At 41.7% G+C, this 18,929-nt stretch overlaps 1 protein-coding gene across 1 annotated transcript in view; it reads right to left on the bottom strand.

The window, feature by feature from the left end:
- The window catches only part of NOC3L (NOC3 like DNA replication regulator), a 29,015-nt gene that overhangs the window by 1,367 nt on the left and 8,719 nt on the right, over window positions 1-18,929 (bottom strand). Inside the window, exons 9-19 of the mRNA XM_084754936.1 lie at window positions 17,587-17,762; window positions 17,031-17,159; window positions 16,050-16,181; window positions 12,180-12,260; window positions 11,811-11,911; window positions 8,148-8,220; window positions 7,950-8,013; window positions 7,796-7,867; window positions 7,277-7,458; window positions 6,067-6,195; window positions 4,426-4,523 (exon numbers count right to left, since the gene is read on the bottom strand). Of these exons, the coding sequence (XP_084611062.1) occupies window positions 4,426-4,523; window positions 6,067-6,195; window positions 7,277-7,458; window positions 7,796-7,867; window positions 7,950-8,013; window positions 8,148-8,220; window positions 11,811-11,911; window positions 12,180-12,260; window positions 16,050-16,181; window positions 17,031-17,159; window positions 17,587-17,762 (1,237 nt within the window). The remainder of the gene's footprint in view (window positions 1-4,425; window positions 4,524-6,066; window positions 6,196-7,276; window positions 7,459-7,795; window positions 7,868-7,949; window positions 8,014-8,147; window positions 8,221-11,810; window positions 11,912-12,179; window positions 12,261-16,049; window positions 16,182-17,030; window positions 17,160-17,586; window positions 17,763-18,929) is intronic.

Raw genomic sequence — 18,929 nt, 5'->3', positions numbered from 1 at the left:
AGCCTAGTTTACAGTGCAGTTCTAGGACAGAGGTACTCAGAGACCCTATCTCAAAAATAGATAAATAAGATCTAAATTCCTCTGTAGAATTACTAAAGCTATCTCAGAGAAATCTAGTACACACTCAGAAATGCAGGCCGACAGCCCAGGAAGAGTGCTAGGCAGATGTCAACCAGCTCCTATGATTGAATCCTATCTCAACTAGTGATACTAATGACAAGCAACTAAATCTGTCACAGGAGTGATGGATGGAGGTGTCCATGGACGGTAAACACCACTCATGCTTTGGCTATTAGCCTGGATGAAAAACAAAGACACGACACTCACTTCACAAAAGAAAATATGTCAATACCCAAACCATGTAAAATGTTTTTGGTTTTTTGTGATAGGATTTTTCCGTGTAGCCTTGGCTGTCCTGGAACTCACTTTGTAGAGACAAAGTTAGCCTTCAACTCCAGAGATCCATCTGACTCTGGCTCCTGAGTGCTGAGATTAAAAGCATGCACCACCACGGCCATGACCCATGTAAGTAAATCTTAATCGTCTGGGTTCCTATTAGCCCACATTGCTCAAAGGAGAAGACAGGGACTGTACTCACACCCCAAGCTTCAGTCCCCAAGAGAAAGCACTCCCCACTGGCCAAAACTGAGAGACAAACTCAGGCGGCTTCTTCCTCTAGAAAAGGAAAACTGGCACAGAAGAGGCAAATTTTTAAGACAGTTAACGAAAATATGCCAGAATGGTTACTAAAAACATTGACAGAGAATCTACTCTTGTCCCTCTTTGCTGCATAATTACAGCCTGTCTTGTAAACAAAACAAAAACCAGAAAAACAAACAACAATAGTTAGGCTGGGCAGTGGTGTCACACACCTTTAATCCCAGAATTTGGGAGGCAGAGGCGGCCGGATCTTTCAGTTGGAGGCCAGTTTGGTCTACACAGTGAATTCTAGAACAGCCAGGGCTACACAGAGAAACTGCTCTGGAAAAACAAAACAACAAAACAAAAACAAGTCAGTTGGGGATGTGATTCAGTGAATGGTGCTTAACCAGCACACGCCAGGTCTTTGCTTATGCTCCTTGCAAGGAAAAAAGAAAGAAAAAGGAACAAATCTAAGGGCAGACATGGGAAACTGCTGAAAAAGAAAAAGCAGCAACATCTTTAGTATGTCCAAATATTATTCTATCTACCACAAAGGGTTCATAGAAAATGACAGAGTTGAGCCTTATTTGGAGGGCACAGCAGCTGACTAACTATAGTGGCAATTTAAAAATACAATAGGAGTTGAAGGGATGGCTCAGTAGTTAAGAGTACCTGTTGCAATCCTATACAATAAAAGATCCTCTGGAGGAATCTCCATACCTGATCTCAAGCTGCACTATAAAGCAACAGGAATTAAAACAGCATGGTACTGGCACAGCAATAAGTGGGTGGATCAATGGAATCGAATTGAAGATCCAGAAATGAATCCACACACATATAGTCACTTGATTTTTGACAAAGAAGCCAAATCTATTCAATGGAAAAAGGATAGCTTATTCAAGAAATGGTGCTGGTCTAACTGGATGTCTACATGTACAAAAATGCAATTGGACCCATATTTGTCACCTTGCACAAAACTCAAGTCCAAGTGGATTAAAGACCTCAACATAAAACCAGAGACACTCAATCAGTTAGAAGAAAAAGTGGGGAAGAGCCTGGAACACATTGGCACAGGAGACAACTTCCTAAACAGAATACCAACAGCCCAGGCCTTAAGGTCAACAATTAATAAATGGAACCTCATGAGGCTGAGAAGCTTCTGTAAGGGAGGAGACACTGTCAACAGGACAAAGCGACAGCCTACAGACTGGGAAAAGATCTTCACCAACCCTTCATCTGACAAAGGCGTAATATCCAAAATATATAAAGACCTCAAGAAATTAAACACCACCAAAACAAATAACCTAATTGAGAAATGGGGCTCAGAACTAAACAAAGAATTCTCAACAGAGGAATATCAAATGGCTGAGAAACACTTAAAGAAATGTTCAACGCCTTTAGTCATCAGAGAAATGCAAATCTAAACGACTCTGAGATACCATCTTATACCCATCAGAATGGCTAAGATCAAAAATTCAAGTAACACCATATGCTAGAGAGGATGTAGAGAAAAAGGAACACTCCTTCATTGCTGGTGGGAATGTAAACTAGTACAACCACTTTGGGAATCTATCTGGCGCTATCTCAGAAAACTGGGAATAGGGCTTCCTCAAGACCCAGCTATTCCACTCCTTGGAATATACCCAGAAGATGCTCCAGCACACAACAAGGACATATGCTCAACCATGTTCATAGCGACCTTATTCATAATAGCCAGAACATGGAAACAGCCCAAGTATCCCTCAGTTGAAGAATGGATAAAGAAACTGTGGTACATTTACACTATGGAATAAACCCTAACCCTAACTACTCAGCTATTAAAAACAAGGAATTCCCAAAATTTGTGGACAAATGGATGGAACTAGAAATTATCATAATGAGTGAGTTAACCCAGAAGCAGAAAGTGGTATATACTCACTTATAACTGGACATTAGCCCAAGGGGCATGTCCCATGAAAGTCTTCACTTACCAGGAATGTAGGATAGATGTGAGGACATCCTATTGGGACTCTAGGTGAGAGAAGCATGGGAGAATGGGAAAATAGAAGGATCCTGCGGGTCCTAGAAACCTACAAGAAGAACATTATGATGGGCAGATCTGGGCCCAGGGGTCCTCCTCAAACTATAGCACCAACCAAGGACAATAGGGGCAGTAAACATCGAACCCCTACCCAGATCTAGCCAATGGATAGGACATTCTCCACAGTTGAGTGGAGAGTGAGGACTGACTTTCACATGAACTCTGGTGTCCCATATTTGACCACGTCCTCTTGATGGGGAGGCCTGGTGGCACTCAGGAGAAGGATAGCAGGCTACCAAGAAGAGACTTTATACCCTATGATCATATACAGGGGGAGGAGGTCCCCCTCAGTCACAGTCATAGGGGAGGGGAACAGAGTGAAAGTGGGAGGGAGGGAGAAATGGGAGGCTACAAGGGATGGGATAACAATTGAGATGTAATATGAATTAATTAATTAAAAAAAAAAACACTTGTTGCTCTTGCAGAGGACCCAGGTTCAATTCTCAGCATTCACAAGTTGGCTCACAATCATTCATAACTCCGTTTTCAGGGAATCAGATGTTTTCTTCTGACCTCCAAGAGCATTCAGCTTGCACATGGCACACAGATGTATGTGTTGTCAAAAGACTCATACACATAAATAAATCTAAACAACCATTTTTCATATGAAATAACTAAATATAGTATGTCAAGCAGGAAAAGTGAATTTTAAGTGAGTTCTTCCAATCTTAAAAGGTAACAACTAGCCACACATAGTGGTGCACAAGAGGAACCACTCTACTCCCAGTGCCTGGGAGGTACAGGGAAAAAGATCAAGAGTGTAAGATCATCACACATATATACATATTTATATGGTTAAGTTTGAGGCCATCCTGGGCTACATGGGACCCTGTCTAAAATAATCAAAACAAGCCGGGCGTGGTGGCGCACGCCTATAATCCCAGCATTCGGGAGGCAGAGGCAGGTGGATCGCTGTGAGTTCGAGGCCAGCCTGGTCTACAAAGCGGGTGCAGGACAGCCAAGGCTACACAGAGAAACCTTGTCTCGAAAAACCAAAAAAACAAAACAAAACAAAACAAAAATATGAATGTCTTCCATTTTTGTTCAGAATCTAACTACAGTATGAAGTCAGCCCAGCCTACAATTCACCTATGAAATCCAAGTAAAGACACCTATAAAGAAAAACCTGGGGCTGGGCAAATGGCTCATTGCTAAAGTGTTTATCATGCAAACATAAGTCCCTGAAATCAATCCTAGACACCATGTTTTTAAAAAAAGCTACCATGTTTAAAAAAAAAAAAGCCAAGCATAGTTATTTGTAATCCCAACAGAGGAAAGACTGAGAAACAAGATCACTAGGGTTCACTGGCCCACAAGTCTCAAAAACAATTAAGGTAGATGGCTTCTGAAGAACACCACCTCTGGTCTCCCCAAACTCCTATACACATGAGCCCCTATACACACTTACAAACACCCACACAAACACACATACATAAAAATAAAAGAATATGGCCCAGGTTCAGAGTTGTTTAGTTTTAAAATAAGTTGGTGCTTTGAGATTGATCCGAAGGGGAAAAACAAACAAACAAATAAAAGCAAACCCTAAACAGGCCAGGTGACACAAGTCTTTAGTAACAGCACCCAGGAGGCAGAACCAAGTGGATCTCTGAGTTCTGGGCCAGCCTGGTCTACACCGTGAGTTTCAGGACAGCGAGGAGACATAGTGAGAACCTGTCTCAAAAAAACAGAAACATAAGTGCTACCTTCGGCTCAGCTCAGGCTTGAGGGCCTCAGAGCCTTCAGATGGTGCCCCAGCAAGCAGGTGCGCTGCAAATCTTTGCACAACAGGATGGTAATGTCTCTGAAGAGAAAAGAAACATTATTCACAGGTCAATACATTAGAAAACACAAGCCACAGCTTATTTTCATAAAATTCAACTTTAAAAAAATAACAGAGAACAAAAACATGAATATAAATCATTATCATTTCTTTCTTTCTTTCTTTCTTTTTTTTTTGGTTTTTATTTTTGTTTTTCGAGATATGGTTTCTCTGTGTAGTCCTGGCTGTCCGGGACTCGCTTTGCAGACCAGGCTGGCCTCAAACTCACAGCGATCCGCCTGCCTCTGCCTCCTGAGTGCTGGGATTAAAGGCGTACGCCACCACGTCCGGCTGAATACAAATCATTTCAAGCACACACATAAGGAGGATCACCTTTGGACCAGGAAGTCTGCTGTGAGAATGTGTCTCCTAGAATGACAGCAAGGCTTTCCTATGCCACCTCGACAACATGGCTGCCTAAGCAAGCTTTGGAGAGGCACAACATCCAAGAGACGTGCTGATGTGGTAGGAGGAGTTCCAACCAGGGCCCTACTCCTAGGCTAAGACTATGTCACTAAGGACTCAGAGACGGGGGAAGAATCAGTCTTTCCTGAGGTTGAGCCCCTTAATTGGTTACCAATACCAAGCGGTGAAGTTATATACATTTAAGCAACAATAAACAGAGGCCACAAGTTGCATTTATGTATTTATGCTTGTGTATGTGTCTATATATTTATATTATAAATAACATACATAAATATAATATATAAACAATTATGTTATATATGGTTAATATAGCTATACATATAAGTGTTATATATATTAACAATTAAAGAAAAAGAGGTCATGAATTTGAGAGGGAGCCAGGAGAGAGGGACATGAAAGAGGATGGAGGGAAGAAAGAAAAAGGGAAAATTATATATTTTATTTTTTAGTAAAAGTTTTAAAAATTCAAAAGAGTATATTCCTAGCCAGGTGTGGTGAAGCCCATCTTTGATACCAGCACTCTGGAGGCTGAGGTCTCATAGAGATCTCTGAGTTCTAGGACAGCCAGAGCTACATAGAGAGACCCTGTCTCAAAACATAAAACCGAGTACTACCTTTGTTCTCAGGGTTAAAATACACATCTGCTAAATGACCAGAGTATAAAAAGAAGTATCAAAAGGCAATTTCTATTTCACAGTGAGAAGTAATTTAGCACAGTTTCTAGACTTACTCTAACACTGGCCTCACTATAGGAGGCTGGCACTGTAGGTGAGCTACTGTGCAATGGAGTCTACCAAAGTCTCCGTGGACAGTCCCAGTACAGTCCAAATGACCTGATAACAAATCCTCTTGGTTTCTGGATAATGTTAAGGAAAAGACTACAATAAATCTCCACAAGCCCATTACAAAACTACATCACTTTCTGCTTTTCTAAAAAATGTATTCAACAGGCTTCCACAGAAGGCATTCCAGAACACGTCTGTGCGCACTTGGCAATAGTTACTTGACGTAAAGGTGAAAACATACTGCTTATGGAGAAAAAGAGGAGAGGGCAGCAAAGGCCTGGGCAAGTGGGGGAGAAGGAAGGCGGGGTCCTTACCCGCAGCGCATGCAGCTCCCACAGGGCGGTGTTCTGTGCATTGCAGTACTCCGGCTCCTCCAGCTCAGGCAGGAACACCCCGCTGCCCTGAGACTCGTTATCAAGCAACAGGTCTGCTCTGGGGAACGTCTGTAAAAACATCACACAAAGGTGATTTAACTAAAGCAGTTTAAAGAATGTAACTGCCTATATATTTAAGTTTGCAGTTATAATAAGTATTGCAATTTTAACACCTTTAAACCTAGTTTAAATAAGAAATAATTTACACATATATCATGAAAGAATGTCTTGGTTTAGAGAGAGTTACCAAATTTGCAAATATTCTTACCTTCCAATCTCACTTTAAGGGATCTCTCTTATAGAAATAACTGTAGACAGAGCAGATAAGCACGGAATGTTCCAACACTCGTCAGAGCGTCATTTGTAACAGCAGTTTCTATACTCATTACAACAGAGAAGCATAATGCCAAGCTGTGGGGTGAAAATCCCACTGCTACCTGTTTCAGGCGGAGCGCTGTGAGTTCGAGGCCAGCCTGGACTACAAAGAGAGTCCAGGATAGCCAGGGCTACACAGAGAAATCTTGAAAATAACAAAACAAAACAAAACAAAAAACCAACAAAAAGTCTAAAAGTTCTAAAAACTGTATATAGCCTAATTCACATCATCTCCTTTCCATGAAAACAAAATGCTGTGTGTGGTCCAGGACAGACAGCAGGTGGTGAAAATGGTGCTCCCAGGAGCTTTCAATAAATTGCTTTGCTTTGTTTCTCTTAGTACCTGGTTTTGCTAAAAATACGAGTTTCTTCTTTGTTCCCCCACCCCACCTTTTTTAAAGAAATGTGATCACGCCAAACTGGTGGCAGGTTCCTTTAATCCCAGAATGCAGGAGGCAGAAGCAGACAGATCTTTGTGTGTCTGAGGCCAGGCTGGTCTAAATAGCTTGTTCCAGGCCAGCCAGCACTACACAGTGTGACTCTGACTCAAGAGAGAGAGACTGGTTCTCAGTCTGCAGCTCAGGATGGCCCGAGACTCATGGCCCTGAGCAGTCCTCCAGCATCAGCCTCTTGTATAACTGCAGGCAGGAGCCATACCTGGCTAGGAACTAATTTAGTAATCAAAATGATACTACTCAAGGGAAAGAGACACGCCCCAACAGCACAGTCCCAGTACGCCATGACAACTCAGCTGTCTCTTTACAGCACTACTTACATGCATCAGTATTCTGGTGGTTGCTAAAAGGCCAATGCTTGAATTTGGAAGAACCTGCAGAGCAAGCGTGCAAAGGCGCTTGATGAAGGCAAGAGCTCGCTGGTGAGAAACCTGCTTTCTGCGCTTGCTTAGCATGACATCAAGGCAGTGGAGTACAATCTCAATACTGTCATTGGTGGCACCTGAAACAGACATCTTCAGCGTCATTCTCATTATGCTTTCATTAGGCAACTTTCTGAACTCCAGAAAACCCCCAAGAGCAACTGTCGTAGCTGCTGCAATCCATCCTCCCGGCCAACAGCACAATGCTGAGAGCTGCTCTGGTTGCATTTACTGCATTTCCAGCCATCCCCCGAAGCTCTTACACCCCCAAGTCTTATAGAACATTAACTACAGAGGCACAGCAAAGGCAAGCCAGCATTTTATGTACCACAGCCCACTCCTCATCAGCTACAATTATGATTATTACACATTCTCAGACTATTATATGTACCAGGCAAGCATCTTCTAAAAACATACCTGCATGCAATTTGAACAGCGTCTTGTAGAGATGCGTATAGAATTTCATCGGGTCAATATTCAGAACATCACCTTTGAGATGACAACAAACACAGATTAGGTTAAGTCACAGTCTTCAGAGACAAAGCAAATACAGCCTCCAACAGTAACTCACCTTGTCCAGAAAGAATATGAAAAGCAGTTTGAACACAGTGAAGACTTTCTTGATAACTTAGGTCCTTTAAATAAAATTAAACAAATTAGAATATTTTTATATTTTGTTTTATGATATATTTTATATTTATATTATATAAAGATATAAATGTTGCCATTTATATCGTTAAAAAGTAATTCACTGATAAGAGTTACTTACACCAGATTCAATGAGGCTATGAAGAACCACTAATAAATCATCAAAAAACTCCACATTTATAAGATGTGCAAACCTAAAATCAAATAGAAGTTAGTTACTAAATAATCCAAAAGCAAAAATAAAGCTAGTAACAATGTCTTGGCTTTAAAAGTGCATTGTCAATATTACTTATTTCAAATTGTTAGTCACAATGGAAGTAAGTGCTCACTGAGAGCTCTCACTCACTTCAGCCTGACTTTTTACACAAGTCTCTAAGTGCTGGCCATCATACGTGGTAGGAATAGGAGACATAAACAAAAGAGAAACATGTTACCAAGAGCAGAAAAGTGCCCTGACTCAATGCATTACATTTCTACAAGTCATAAAGGAAGTGGCAGAAACAAGCTTCCCAGCAAACAGGAAGGAGTAAAAAGAAAGGATTCTGCCATTTAAAGCTCCAGGGGTTGGAGGAGCTGCAGGCAGGCAGAGCACATACAAGATCTCAGGTTCAATGCTTGGTACCTAACCTAGGAATACCAACACCATGGCAGCTTGACAATAACATTGAAAAGTTGTTGGACTGGTGATTAATTAAAGTTCTACTACTAATGACTTCCGTGATACTACTCTGACTCACTTGACTACCTTAGGCCTCTATTTCTTGAAACAATTGAGACAGCAGAGGAATTTTCTCAGCTACTGTATGTGAGAATGCACTGTACACTACAAAAATTCAGGGACAGAAGTCTGCTAATGCTGTATAAACCTCTGACTAGAGAGTGAGAGTGTCCACATGCACTGCCTCCAATTTTGTGGGAAGCAATGAGGGGAGGGGCTTGTTTTTCTGAGACAGGGTTTCTCTGTGTAGCCCTGGCTGTCCTGGAACTCACTGTGTAGACCAGGCTGGCCTAGAATTAAGAGATCCACCTGCTTGTGCTTCCTGAGTGCTGGGATTACTGGTGTATGCTACCATGTCCTGCATAATGTGGCATTATTAACCAGAATTAAAATAAGAATTCTTTCATCCGAAAATACCTGTGACAAGTGTATGAAGATATAAATACATCCTCTGACCTGAGGACGCAGCAGTTGGTAATGCACAGGTTCTGGGTTCAATCCTTACAGGTAATGTACACTTATAATCCCAGCACTTGGGAAGTGGAGGCAGAATAATCAGAAGGTCAAGGTCATCCTTGAGTATACAAGTTTGAGGTTAGCCTGGACTGCATAAGAGCTTTATTCAAAAATCCCAAAATTAAAACTTAAAAAAATGTTACAAAATAAAAATGTTCTCTATGTGCTACCATGGAAATGTTCCTTGAGTAACTTAAAGGGACTTACAGGATATTACACACACATTCCTCCATTTATGTCAAAAAGGACAAGCAGACACACACATAGGAAGGGAAGCTTATTAGATTTCATAGTTGGCCGGGCGATGGTGGCACACACCTTTAATCCCAGCACTCGGGAGGCAGAGGCAGGCGGATTGCTGTGAGTTCGAGGCCATTCTGGTCTACAAAGTGAGTGTAGGACAGTCAAGGCTACCCAGAGAAACCTTGTCTCAAAAAATCAAAATAAATAAATAAATAAAAATAAATTTAAAAATGTTCTAGTCTTTGGATTTATAAAATGAACAGATATTATTTTAAAAAGAAAAAAAAAGAACCTACTTTTTTTTTTTTTAACAATTAGGGAACTACCCATCAAAATAAAAAACAAAAAAACCAAACCCCAAAAAATAGATGTGAAAAACCAGAAATGATGGTTCGCACCTTGATGCCACAAGTTAAAGTCTAGTCCTAACTACAAAGTAACTTCTAGGCTAGCCTGGAGTACAAAGAAAGACCCCATGTCAAAACAATACAAAACCAAAATAGCATGTTTCATAATCCTTCCTTTGCTCTGCCTTTTCTGGAGGCATTCAGTGACAAGGATATTACCTGTCATAAGGAAGCACAGCCCTTTCAGCTCCAGTCACTAGTGAAACATGGTAAGAAAAGAGCTGTTCTCTTCCAGCCAGAGCTGTATTTCCATATCTATTTCAAATCTCTGCTACTCAACAAGGCTAACAAAGTTTCAAGTTGTGTCTGTAGTGTATGTTATATTGTATTAGACAGCACTGAGTGCAGGGGACCACCTCAGATTTAATACTATACTTTTAGCTAATAGTCCCCAAGATCATCAGTGTTGACAACACACACAAGATCTACTTTAGCAGGAACAGATATAGAGAACTAGATAAACAGTGTGCAAGCTGGGTTAATAAAACAGACTTAAGACTCGTGTGTCTGACCCACACAAACCACTGGCAGAAAACCAACAACACAGTACAAAAAGGAACCAAGAACTGGGGCTGCACGCCTTTAATCCCAGCACTTGGGAGGCAGAGGCAGGCGGATCTCTTTGAGTTCGAGGCCAGCCTGGTCTACAAAACAAGTCCAGGACAGCCAAGGCTACACAGAGAAACCCTGTCTCAAAAAAAAAGAATTGGGGCTGCAAAGATGGAACACTGGTCAAGAGTGCTTAGTACTCCTCCAGAGAAAGGTTCAATCAGCACCCACAAGGCAGCTTACAGCCTCTGTTAACTCCAGCTCCAGGAATCCAATGCCCTCTTCTGGCCTGAGGGCACCAGCACACGGCACACAGACATACATGCAGGTAAACACCACACACATAGAACAGAACAGAATCAAGAACTGAGTGGTGAATCTTAGGGAGCCAGCAACACGTTTAGCTGTAACTGGATTTTGCTACTTTGTGGGTTCTTCTTTCTCCCACCTTCTCCATCCCTTTTCTTCTTCCCTTTCAACTCCCTCACACTAGATCTGAGAGAAAAAAAGGAGAGGAAAGGAAAGAGATCCCCGAATGAAGTCACAGGTTGGAAAGGGGGGCAACATAATTGTTAGACTGCTCCCTGCTCATTAGGGGTTTCGAGCTCCTTGGGGCAAGTCTCATCTTTGCTGTCAGGAAATCTAACTTTTTTTTATTGATTCTTCTCTGCAAATAACTTAACAAACTGCAGCCAACAACTCCTCTATAACCCCTCCCCCACTGGGGCCCTAGCATTTATATATCCTCTGAGGAGTCCCCAGAACTTGAAATATCACACAATCACAGAAATGATTTGCAATTGGTAAACTCAGCCCCCCTACCCCCACCTGCGAGAGCATGAGTCAAATCACAGTCAGGTGCTGCAAAGCAGACTCCTCTCCCCACACTTGGGATTAAATGAAAAACATAATGTTTCTGTGGTTTTTGTTTTTTTATGTGGTTTTTTTTGTTTGTTTGTTTTGTTTTGTTTTGTTTTTCGAGACAGGGTTTCTCTGTGTAGTCTTGGCTGTCCAGGACTCACTTTGTAGACCAGGCTGGCCTCAAACTCACAGGGATCTACCTGCCTCTGCCTCTTGAGTACTGGGATTAAAGGTGTGCACCATCACTGCCTGGCTGTTTCTGTGTTTTTTAAAGAAAGCAAAATTCCAAAATTGTCACATAAGCAGAAGGAAAAAGGATTAATTTTAAAAGGCTTGAAATGAGAAACGCAAAAGGCCCACAGGATAGGCTGGTGAGTTGAAAGGAAATGAGAAGTGGAGCATTAGGCAGCAGCAGAAGACACCTGAGTCAGGGCTGTTGCCCACATGTACTACAATGCCTCTAAAAGGGTTCAGCCTGCACAGCCCTTACTTGGCAAGACCTTCTAGAACCGCTGGCAGAAGAGGTGACCTCTGGGCCTTCTTCAGTATTCTGAAGTAGGTCACAAACACGATATTCAGAGTCTCTGTGTGCTGGCAGAAAAAGAAGACAACAATGTCTTAGGACTACCTGGTAGCTCTCCTTAGAATAGTCAAAATTTTAAAAGTCAAGGCTTCTTTTCCCTCTCTCATCCCTCCCAGAGTTCAGATTTGGACCAGAATAGAATGAAGACATTCACAGAATTCATCTACCTAAGACCCTTGAAATAAACCCAACTGATACACCTTTACACTGAAACAACTTATAATTAAAATCACTTAAGAGAACATTTTGAGCAGAGGACAGAGCAGAAGCGCCCACCAGTTTCAGCTTTCTCTCGGTGCTCTCCGAAGCCTCAGCCTCCCGAAGCTCCCGCTCCAGTTTCTCCTCTGCTTTCTTCCACTGAGAAGAGAAAAAGGGAAAAAGTATATGAAGTGAGGATGAAAATAAGGCAGAATGTCAACACTATAACACAGCAGGACCATATATTGTCTATGAATAGAGACGAGCAAAGCTAGGAGAGAATGCGTAAGATATAGAAGTGAGCTAGATCAGCAACACTGGCTGCCCCTAGGAAAAGGGTGAAGAATGAAATCAGAGAGGAGCAAAGAGGACTCCTATCCTAACAGTACTAAGAACCAATGCGTATAAAGACCGCCCTGCATCATGAACTTACATGTGCTGCACACACATCATCTCATTTAAACTGTAAAATAATCCTTAAAGGTGGATACTATTTGCCTTTCTAAATTAACCTTCAAAGTATCGGTAAATGAAAACTGACTTGATTTCAACCCAGATTTAAGAGATTAGAACTTTGACCAATAAAGCAATTGAACCCAATACAAACTCAAATGTGTTCACGCTTCCTGTCAAGGAAAATGAAATCTGTATTTTATAATGACTAAATATCTTTTCATAGACACATGTAAATAAATAATTAAATATAGAAAACCTTTTCTTAAGATAGGAGGGGATGGCTGTGGCTCAGTGGGGACAGATACTTGTTGCCAAGCCTGTCAACTTGAGAGCGATCCCCAGACCCCACAGGGTAGAGAGGGCCCACGAACTGTCCCCTGACCTCTAAACACATACTACAGCAGTCACATGTGCAAAAACATACACATACATGAAAAAAATAATAAAAAGAACTTAAAAATAGCCCTCCACATAGTAAAGCAAAAACCAAGGAGGAGGAGGAAGAGGAGAAAGAGGTGGAGAAAGAGGAAGAAGAGGAGGAAGAGGAGGAGGAGGAGGAAACATCCCTTGCTCTCTGCCAGCAGTTGTTAGTCTAACCTGATTTAAGAAATGCTGTTTTTGTAGAAAGAGGTCAAAAACAAAATTCTCTAAATACTTCACAGCTCAAACTTGTTTTATTCCTTTTTTGAGAGAAAATCTTGTTAGGTTCCAGATGTTGGTCTTAAACTGGACTTAAGCAATCCTCCTGCCAAGGGAGGAGGAGTTAGAAGAGGAAGTTAGGAATTGAGCCAGAGGATTCAGCCACTGGTAGAGGTCCAAGGAAGATCAGGAGGAAGGAGCTGGAGCCAAGGAAAGCTACAAAGGACAAGTGCTGCTAGAATGTTTCCTGGCTGTAAGACAAAATAGCTTTAAAGGGCTAAGAACAGACTTAAACTGCTCAAAATTGTGTTGTGAAGCCTTGTATTATTTAAAAAAAAAAGTCTCAATTATTTGTGTGATAATCAGGTTAAGAAATAAGCTGAGAGAAGCAAACACTGTTTTATAAAAATAATTTCAACAGCGGTGCCATGTGCCTTTAATCCCAGCGCTTGGGAGGCACAGCAGGGGGATCAGAGTTTGAGGGCAACTTGGTCTACAGGACAAGTTCCAGGACAGCCAGGACTATGCAGACAAACTTTCCCTCACAAAACAAAAATAAACCAAAACAACAAAAACCAACCATAACAACAACAACAACAAAAATCATGAACAAATGCTGGCAAGGAAGTGGGCAAAGAGGAAATCTTGTTCACTCTTGGTCAGAGTGCACACTGGTATAGACACTACGAAAATTAGTGTGGGGATTATTTAAAAAGCCAGGTGTCATGTGGCCCATAGTCTACTCCTGGACATATGCCCTACTATAGAGACAAGTGCTCATCCAGGTTCACTGCTGCTCCATTGGCAACAGCTAGGAAATGGCAAGAGCCCAGATGTCCATCAACTAATAAATGGATAATGGACATGTGGGGCATACACACATTAACATTTTATTCAACTCTAAAGAAAATAAAATTACACAGTTTGCAGGCAAATGGATGGAAGTATAGAACATTATACTGAATAAGGTAACTGGTCTATGTGTAGGAAAATAAATGTCATGCTCTCCCTCATGTTTAGATTCTAGCTTCTAAACTCTAAGTCTGAGTTCAAGGGTATCTGTCAGGCCAGGGGTAGTGGCACACACCTTTAATCCCAGCACACAGGAGGCAGAGGCCGGTGCATCTCTCTAGTTCAAGGCCAGCCTGGTCTATACAGTGAGTTCCAGAACAGCTGGACTAAAAAATTACAAAGAGGCATTTGGAGGAAGATGCTTTAAAGGAAAGGGTAGTAGGAATGTAAATAGCAAAAGTAGGGGGGGAAGCGGGGTTAGAAAAATTTAAACATGGGAAACATGGTGGGGGGGGAGAAAATTAACCAAATCAAAGGTATATAAAAGAGCCATATAAAAACCTATCGTAAAAAAAAAAAAAAACCTATCGTAACCAAATTTTAAAATGTATTTTTTAAAGGAAAAGTTTAGAGAGATATCCTGCATGGCTAGGAAAAGCTGCGCCCAGAGGCGGCCAGTTTTTAAACAAAAGCCCCAGTGCTGGGATGGATAGTTGCTCATGAACTATCTGGTGTCAAAGAACCCCCAGAAATCCCTAAACAAGCCAGCTTCTTGCTGGTCCTCTCAGCAGCCCACTAGAGCTAAATTATAAGACCCTGTTGCTGAAGATTCCACACTTCTTATACTGGTGATATAAAGAAATCAAGTTGGAATTTAGTTGGACAGTCTTCCCTGTTGGCTAACTTTCAGTCCCTGAAGATGCACTACAGCTGCTGGCAATCTTATCCGGTTGTAAACACAGCCAGTCAGCAAGATGTGCCCAGAGGTAGCTAACTGCTCTCTGCTCTCTGACTGGAAATTTTTTTTTTCAAGACAAGGTTTCTCTGTGCAGCCTTGCCTGTCTTTGTAGACCAGGCTGGCCTCGAACTCAGAGATCCGCCTGCCTCTACTTCCTGAGTGCTGGGATTACAGGTGTGTGCCACCATAACCAGCTCTCTGACTGGATTTAAGACTTATTTCACAGGACAGAATATAAACCTGGTACTGTAAGCACAGTCACAAAGCCATGATGGGGAGATCATAGGCCCAAGGAGAGAACTGAATACTGTTATTCAGCTCAAATGAGATAGAGTTTCAGGTGACATCTAAATATTTACACTTATATTCACAATAAATGCCCCTCTCAGCCTTAATCAGGGAAGCCTCTTTCCTGTGAATAGTGGTGAATGCACGGGCTCACGGCAGCACGCCATGATGTAAGAGTGACAGATGAGCGTACAGCCCTAACCAGATCATTTTATCGTCCTCTCTACGGCTTAGGGAGCACTGCAGAAAGGGAGAGGTGGACTACAGAGGGAGCACTGCAGAAAGGGAGAGGTGGACTACAGAGTAGGACAACAGGGAGAAGGTATATGAAACGTCATTTCCTGAGCAAGACATCACCACTGCAATTCATGGCAGTTGTGGATGCCTGCACTAAGTCAACAAAGAACCTGCCAACAGCGGAGGGGGGAGGAGCGCAGGCGGCCCACAACTAACTGCTCAACTATTTCCTACTGACGGATTTAGGGAGAGGGGAAGCTGCCTTCTGTGTCTGTACCCACAGATGACACCCCAGGCTCCAGTGGATTCCTCAAATGGTCACAGATGGGACTGGTGTGTATTTCTGCTGGGGTGGAGGGACAGACGGAGAAAGCAAGGAGATTAAAACAAAACAAAAAACAGTGGGAGACGGTAATCAGAATATATTAAATACATATATGAAACTGTCAAACAACAAACGTAACCAATAAAAGTCCTTTCTTGACTGTGATTTATACAAGATTTATCTATTTACACTTTGATTGTAACCCAAGATTAATCAAAGCAGAATATTTAATGAAATGAAAAAGAAACCAAACCTTTCTTTGCATTCTTGATAGAGTTTTTCTCTTTTCCTTGAAAGTCATGAACTTTTTTGGTTTGTTAATGTCCTCTGTATCTTTTTTCACCTCTACTTCCTTGATTCTCAGGCATAAAAATGTTTTTAACATCTAAAAGTAAAAAAAAAAAAAAAAGAAAGAAAGAAAAAACAAACAGAGCTTAGTACTTATACTATGCCCAAAAACTGTAGAAAAAAAATTACTCTAAGTGAATAAGTTTTTGAATGTCTTATCACATCAACACAGAGTTCTACCCTCTTCTGGTAACCATGTTCAGACATGCATGTCTGAGAAAGCACGCTAGTATATGGCTAAAAATTCAAAACATCTGATAAGTGAATATAACAAAAAGACATCATGTGCACTGGCAGACAGGATGGCACAGTGTAAATGGGACAGAAAGCAAGTTGGAATGGTATGGACAAAGGCAAACCAAGACACTTCTATACTAGCTACCAAGTTTTGAAATTGATAGTGCCAGCACTTATCTGGGCCTCACAACACAGAACAGCATAAGCAGAATGAGATTTGCGACTCCGCATTTTCTGTTGAAGAAACTCCCTCACTGAGTTCACAGACATAGAAATTTTCATGGGACAAACTCTTGACAACCATAGGTGATCTCTCCAACATTGACTGTATCAGGAAAACTCACTATCTACCCAGGGTCCCATATATCCGTGTGTGGGATGCTGAAGTTCACCACACAGCACGTCACACTGCTGCAGAAAAGTGCTCCTATTAGAAGCCTACTTCTTAGGATTTGAGACAAAGATGCATATATCTCTAAAAATACACCAAGGAGGATATATATAACAAACTGTCAGTAATATCTACATTTAGTCAATGCAAACATTTAACTTTTCACTTTATAGTCATCTGTAAATACATTTATTAAAACAATAAAAAATTAACTTTGTAACTTAAAACAAAGTTCAAAGTAAGAAAAGAAAGGCTTACCTCTGGCCTTACTTCATAATTTCTGCCCTTTACAAAACCAGAAATCACTTTAATTACACCAAGAGAAGCTTGGCCTAATTTATCTTGTTTAAAGAGCTTCTTTACTGCTTCACAACACATTTCAGATATCTGAAAAAGAAAGTGTCACAATAAAGTAGTGCTGACACTTCGAGTCGAGCACTTTGCTGTTGGAGGACTGTCCTGTGCATTGTAAGACATTAAATACAAGCCTCCATGGAGAACCACTCACTAAACTAATGCTCAAACAATTTTCTTAGAGACAGTACATACTAGACTGATATTAATTACAACTAACAGCGTATAAAGAATTTGGAGGTAGCCGAGCATGATAGTGCATGCCTTTAATCCCAGCACTCTGTGAGTACGAGGACAGCCTGGTCTACAAAGAGAGTCCAGGACAGCCAGGGCTACACAAAGAAACCCTGTCTCAAAACACAAACAAACAAACAAAATACTTTAGTGGTAAGATGAAATACATAATGCGTAATTTTCCCCTAAAGGACAAGAGCAATAAACCAGTTTTCGAGCAACCCACCGATTTTGACCCATCATTCATCAGAGGAACAATTAACACAATGATGTTATTGTGAAAGTTAAAATGGGGCAGGGCCACCAACAGCTCACACAGGCTCTTCACTGCCACTTCAGCCAGCCCTTTGTAGGCCTTTAAGGATACCACGTTGCTCTTCTTCAGCTTCCTTTGCTTCCAGTCTAATTAAGACATGAATATAATTACTTTAATCCCTGGTCAAAGCTTGAATAAATTAGCTTTTGTTTTATAGTAAACATGTATTCCCACACTTTTCTTTTTTATTTTTTTGGTTTTTCAAGACAAGGTTTCTCTGTGTAGTCTTGGCTATCCTGGACTCACTTTGTAGACCAGGCTGGCCTCGAACTCACATCAATCTGCCAGCCTCTGCCTCCCAAAAGCTGGGATTAAAGGCGTGAGCCACCACGCCCAGCCCCACACTTTTCTTAAGCTATAAAATATTTTCATGGTCAGATCTACATAGAACATCTGCATCTTCTTGAACTCAGACAGAGCTACAAAGTTCATAAAGAGAAAACTTGGGACATGAGAGAAAGAAAGAGAGAGAGAAAGGGGGTAACGCGAACGAGCATAAATCATTTTACTAATCTTTCAAATCAGCTACAGACCAAGATGGTAATGTGGGGCCAGTAAACATGCTCAGTGAGTAATGGAACTGAGTTCAACCCCTGGAGTCCACAGGATGGAAGGAGAGGACTGACTCCTTGACACTCACATTCCCACACCACCACATGTGCTTGACAATGGCCAGGCAAAAGACTCCGAGACCAAATGCTCATATGCTTCAGGTGCACGCCAAAGCATGCGAAGACTATCCAAGCCTCTATCTCCCCTGTATGTCCACTCCACCACTTCCCCGCCCTACTTGGTACTGCTAACAGCGGTACTGCCTCAGCGATAACTAGGTGGTCCTCAGCCAACAGCAGTACTGCCTCAGTGATAACTAGGTGGTTCTCAGCCAACAGCAGTACTGTCTCAGTGATAACTAGGTGGTCCTCAGCCAACAGCAGTACTGCCTCAGTGATAACTAGGTGGTCCTCAGCCAACAGCAAAACTGCGTCAGTGATAACTAGGTAGTCCTCAGCCAACAGCAGTACTGCCTCAGTGATAACTAGGTAGTCCTCAGCCAACAGCAGTACTGCCTCAATGATAACTAGGTGGTCCTCAGCCAACAGCAGTACTGCCTCAGTGATAACTAGGTGGTCCTCAGCCAACAGCAGTACTGCCTCAGTGATAACTAGGTAGTCCTCAGCCAACAACCGTACTGGCTCAGTGATAACTAGGTGGTCCTCAGTCAATAGCAGTACCGGCTCAGTGATAACTAGGTG

The sequence above is a fragment of the Acomys minous genome, assembly GCF_964271855.1.
Source record: "Acomys minous genome assembly, chromosome: 2".
Taxonomy (NCBI): domain Eukaryota; kingdom Metazoa; phylum Chordata; class Mammalia; order Rodentia; family Muridae; genus Acomys; species Acomys minous.
Note: the sequence above shows the minus strand (reverse complement) of the source record. Positions and strands in the feature narration are given on the sequence as shown.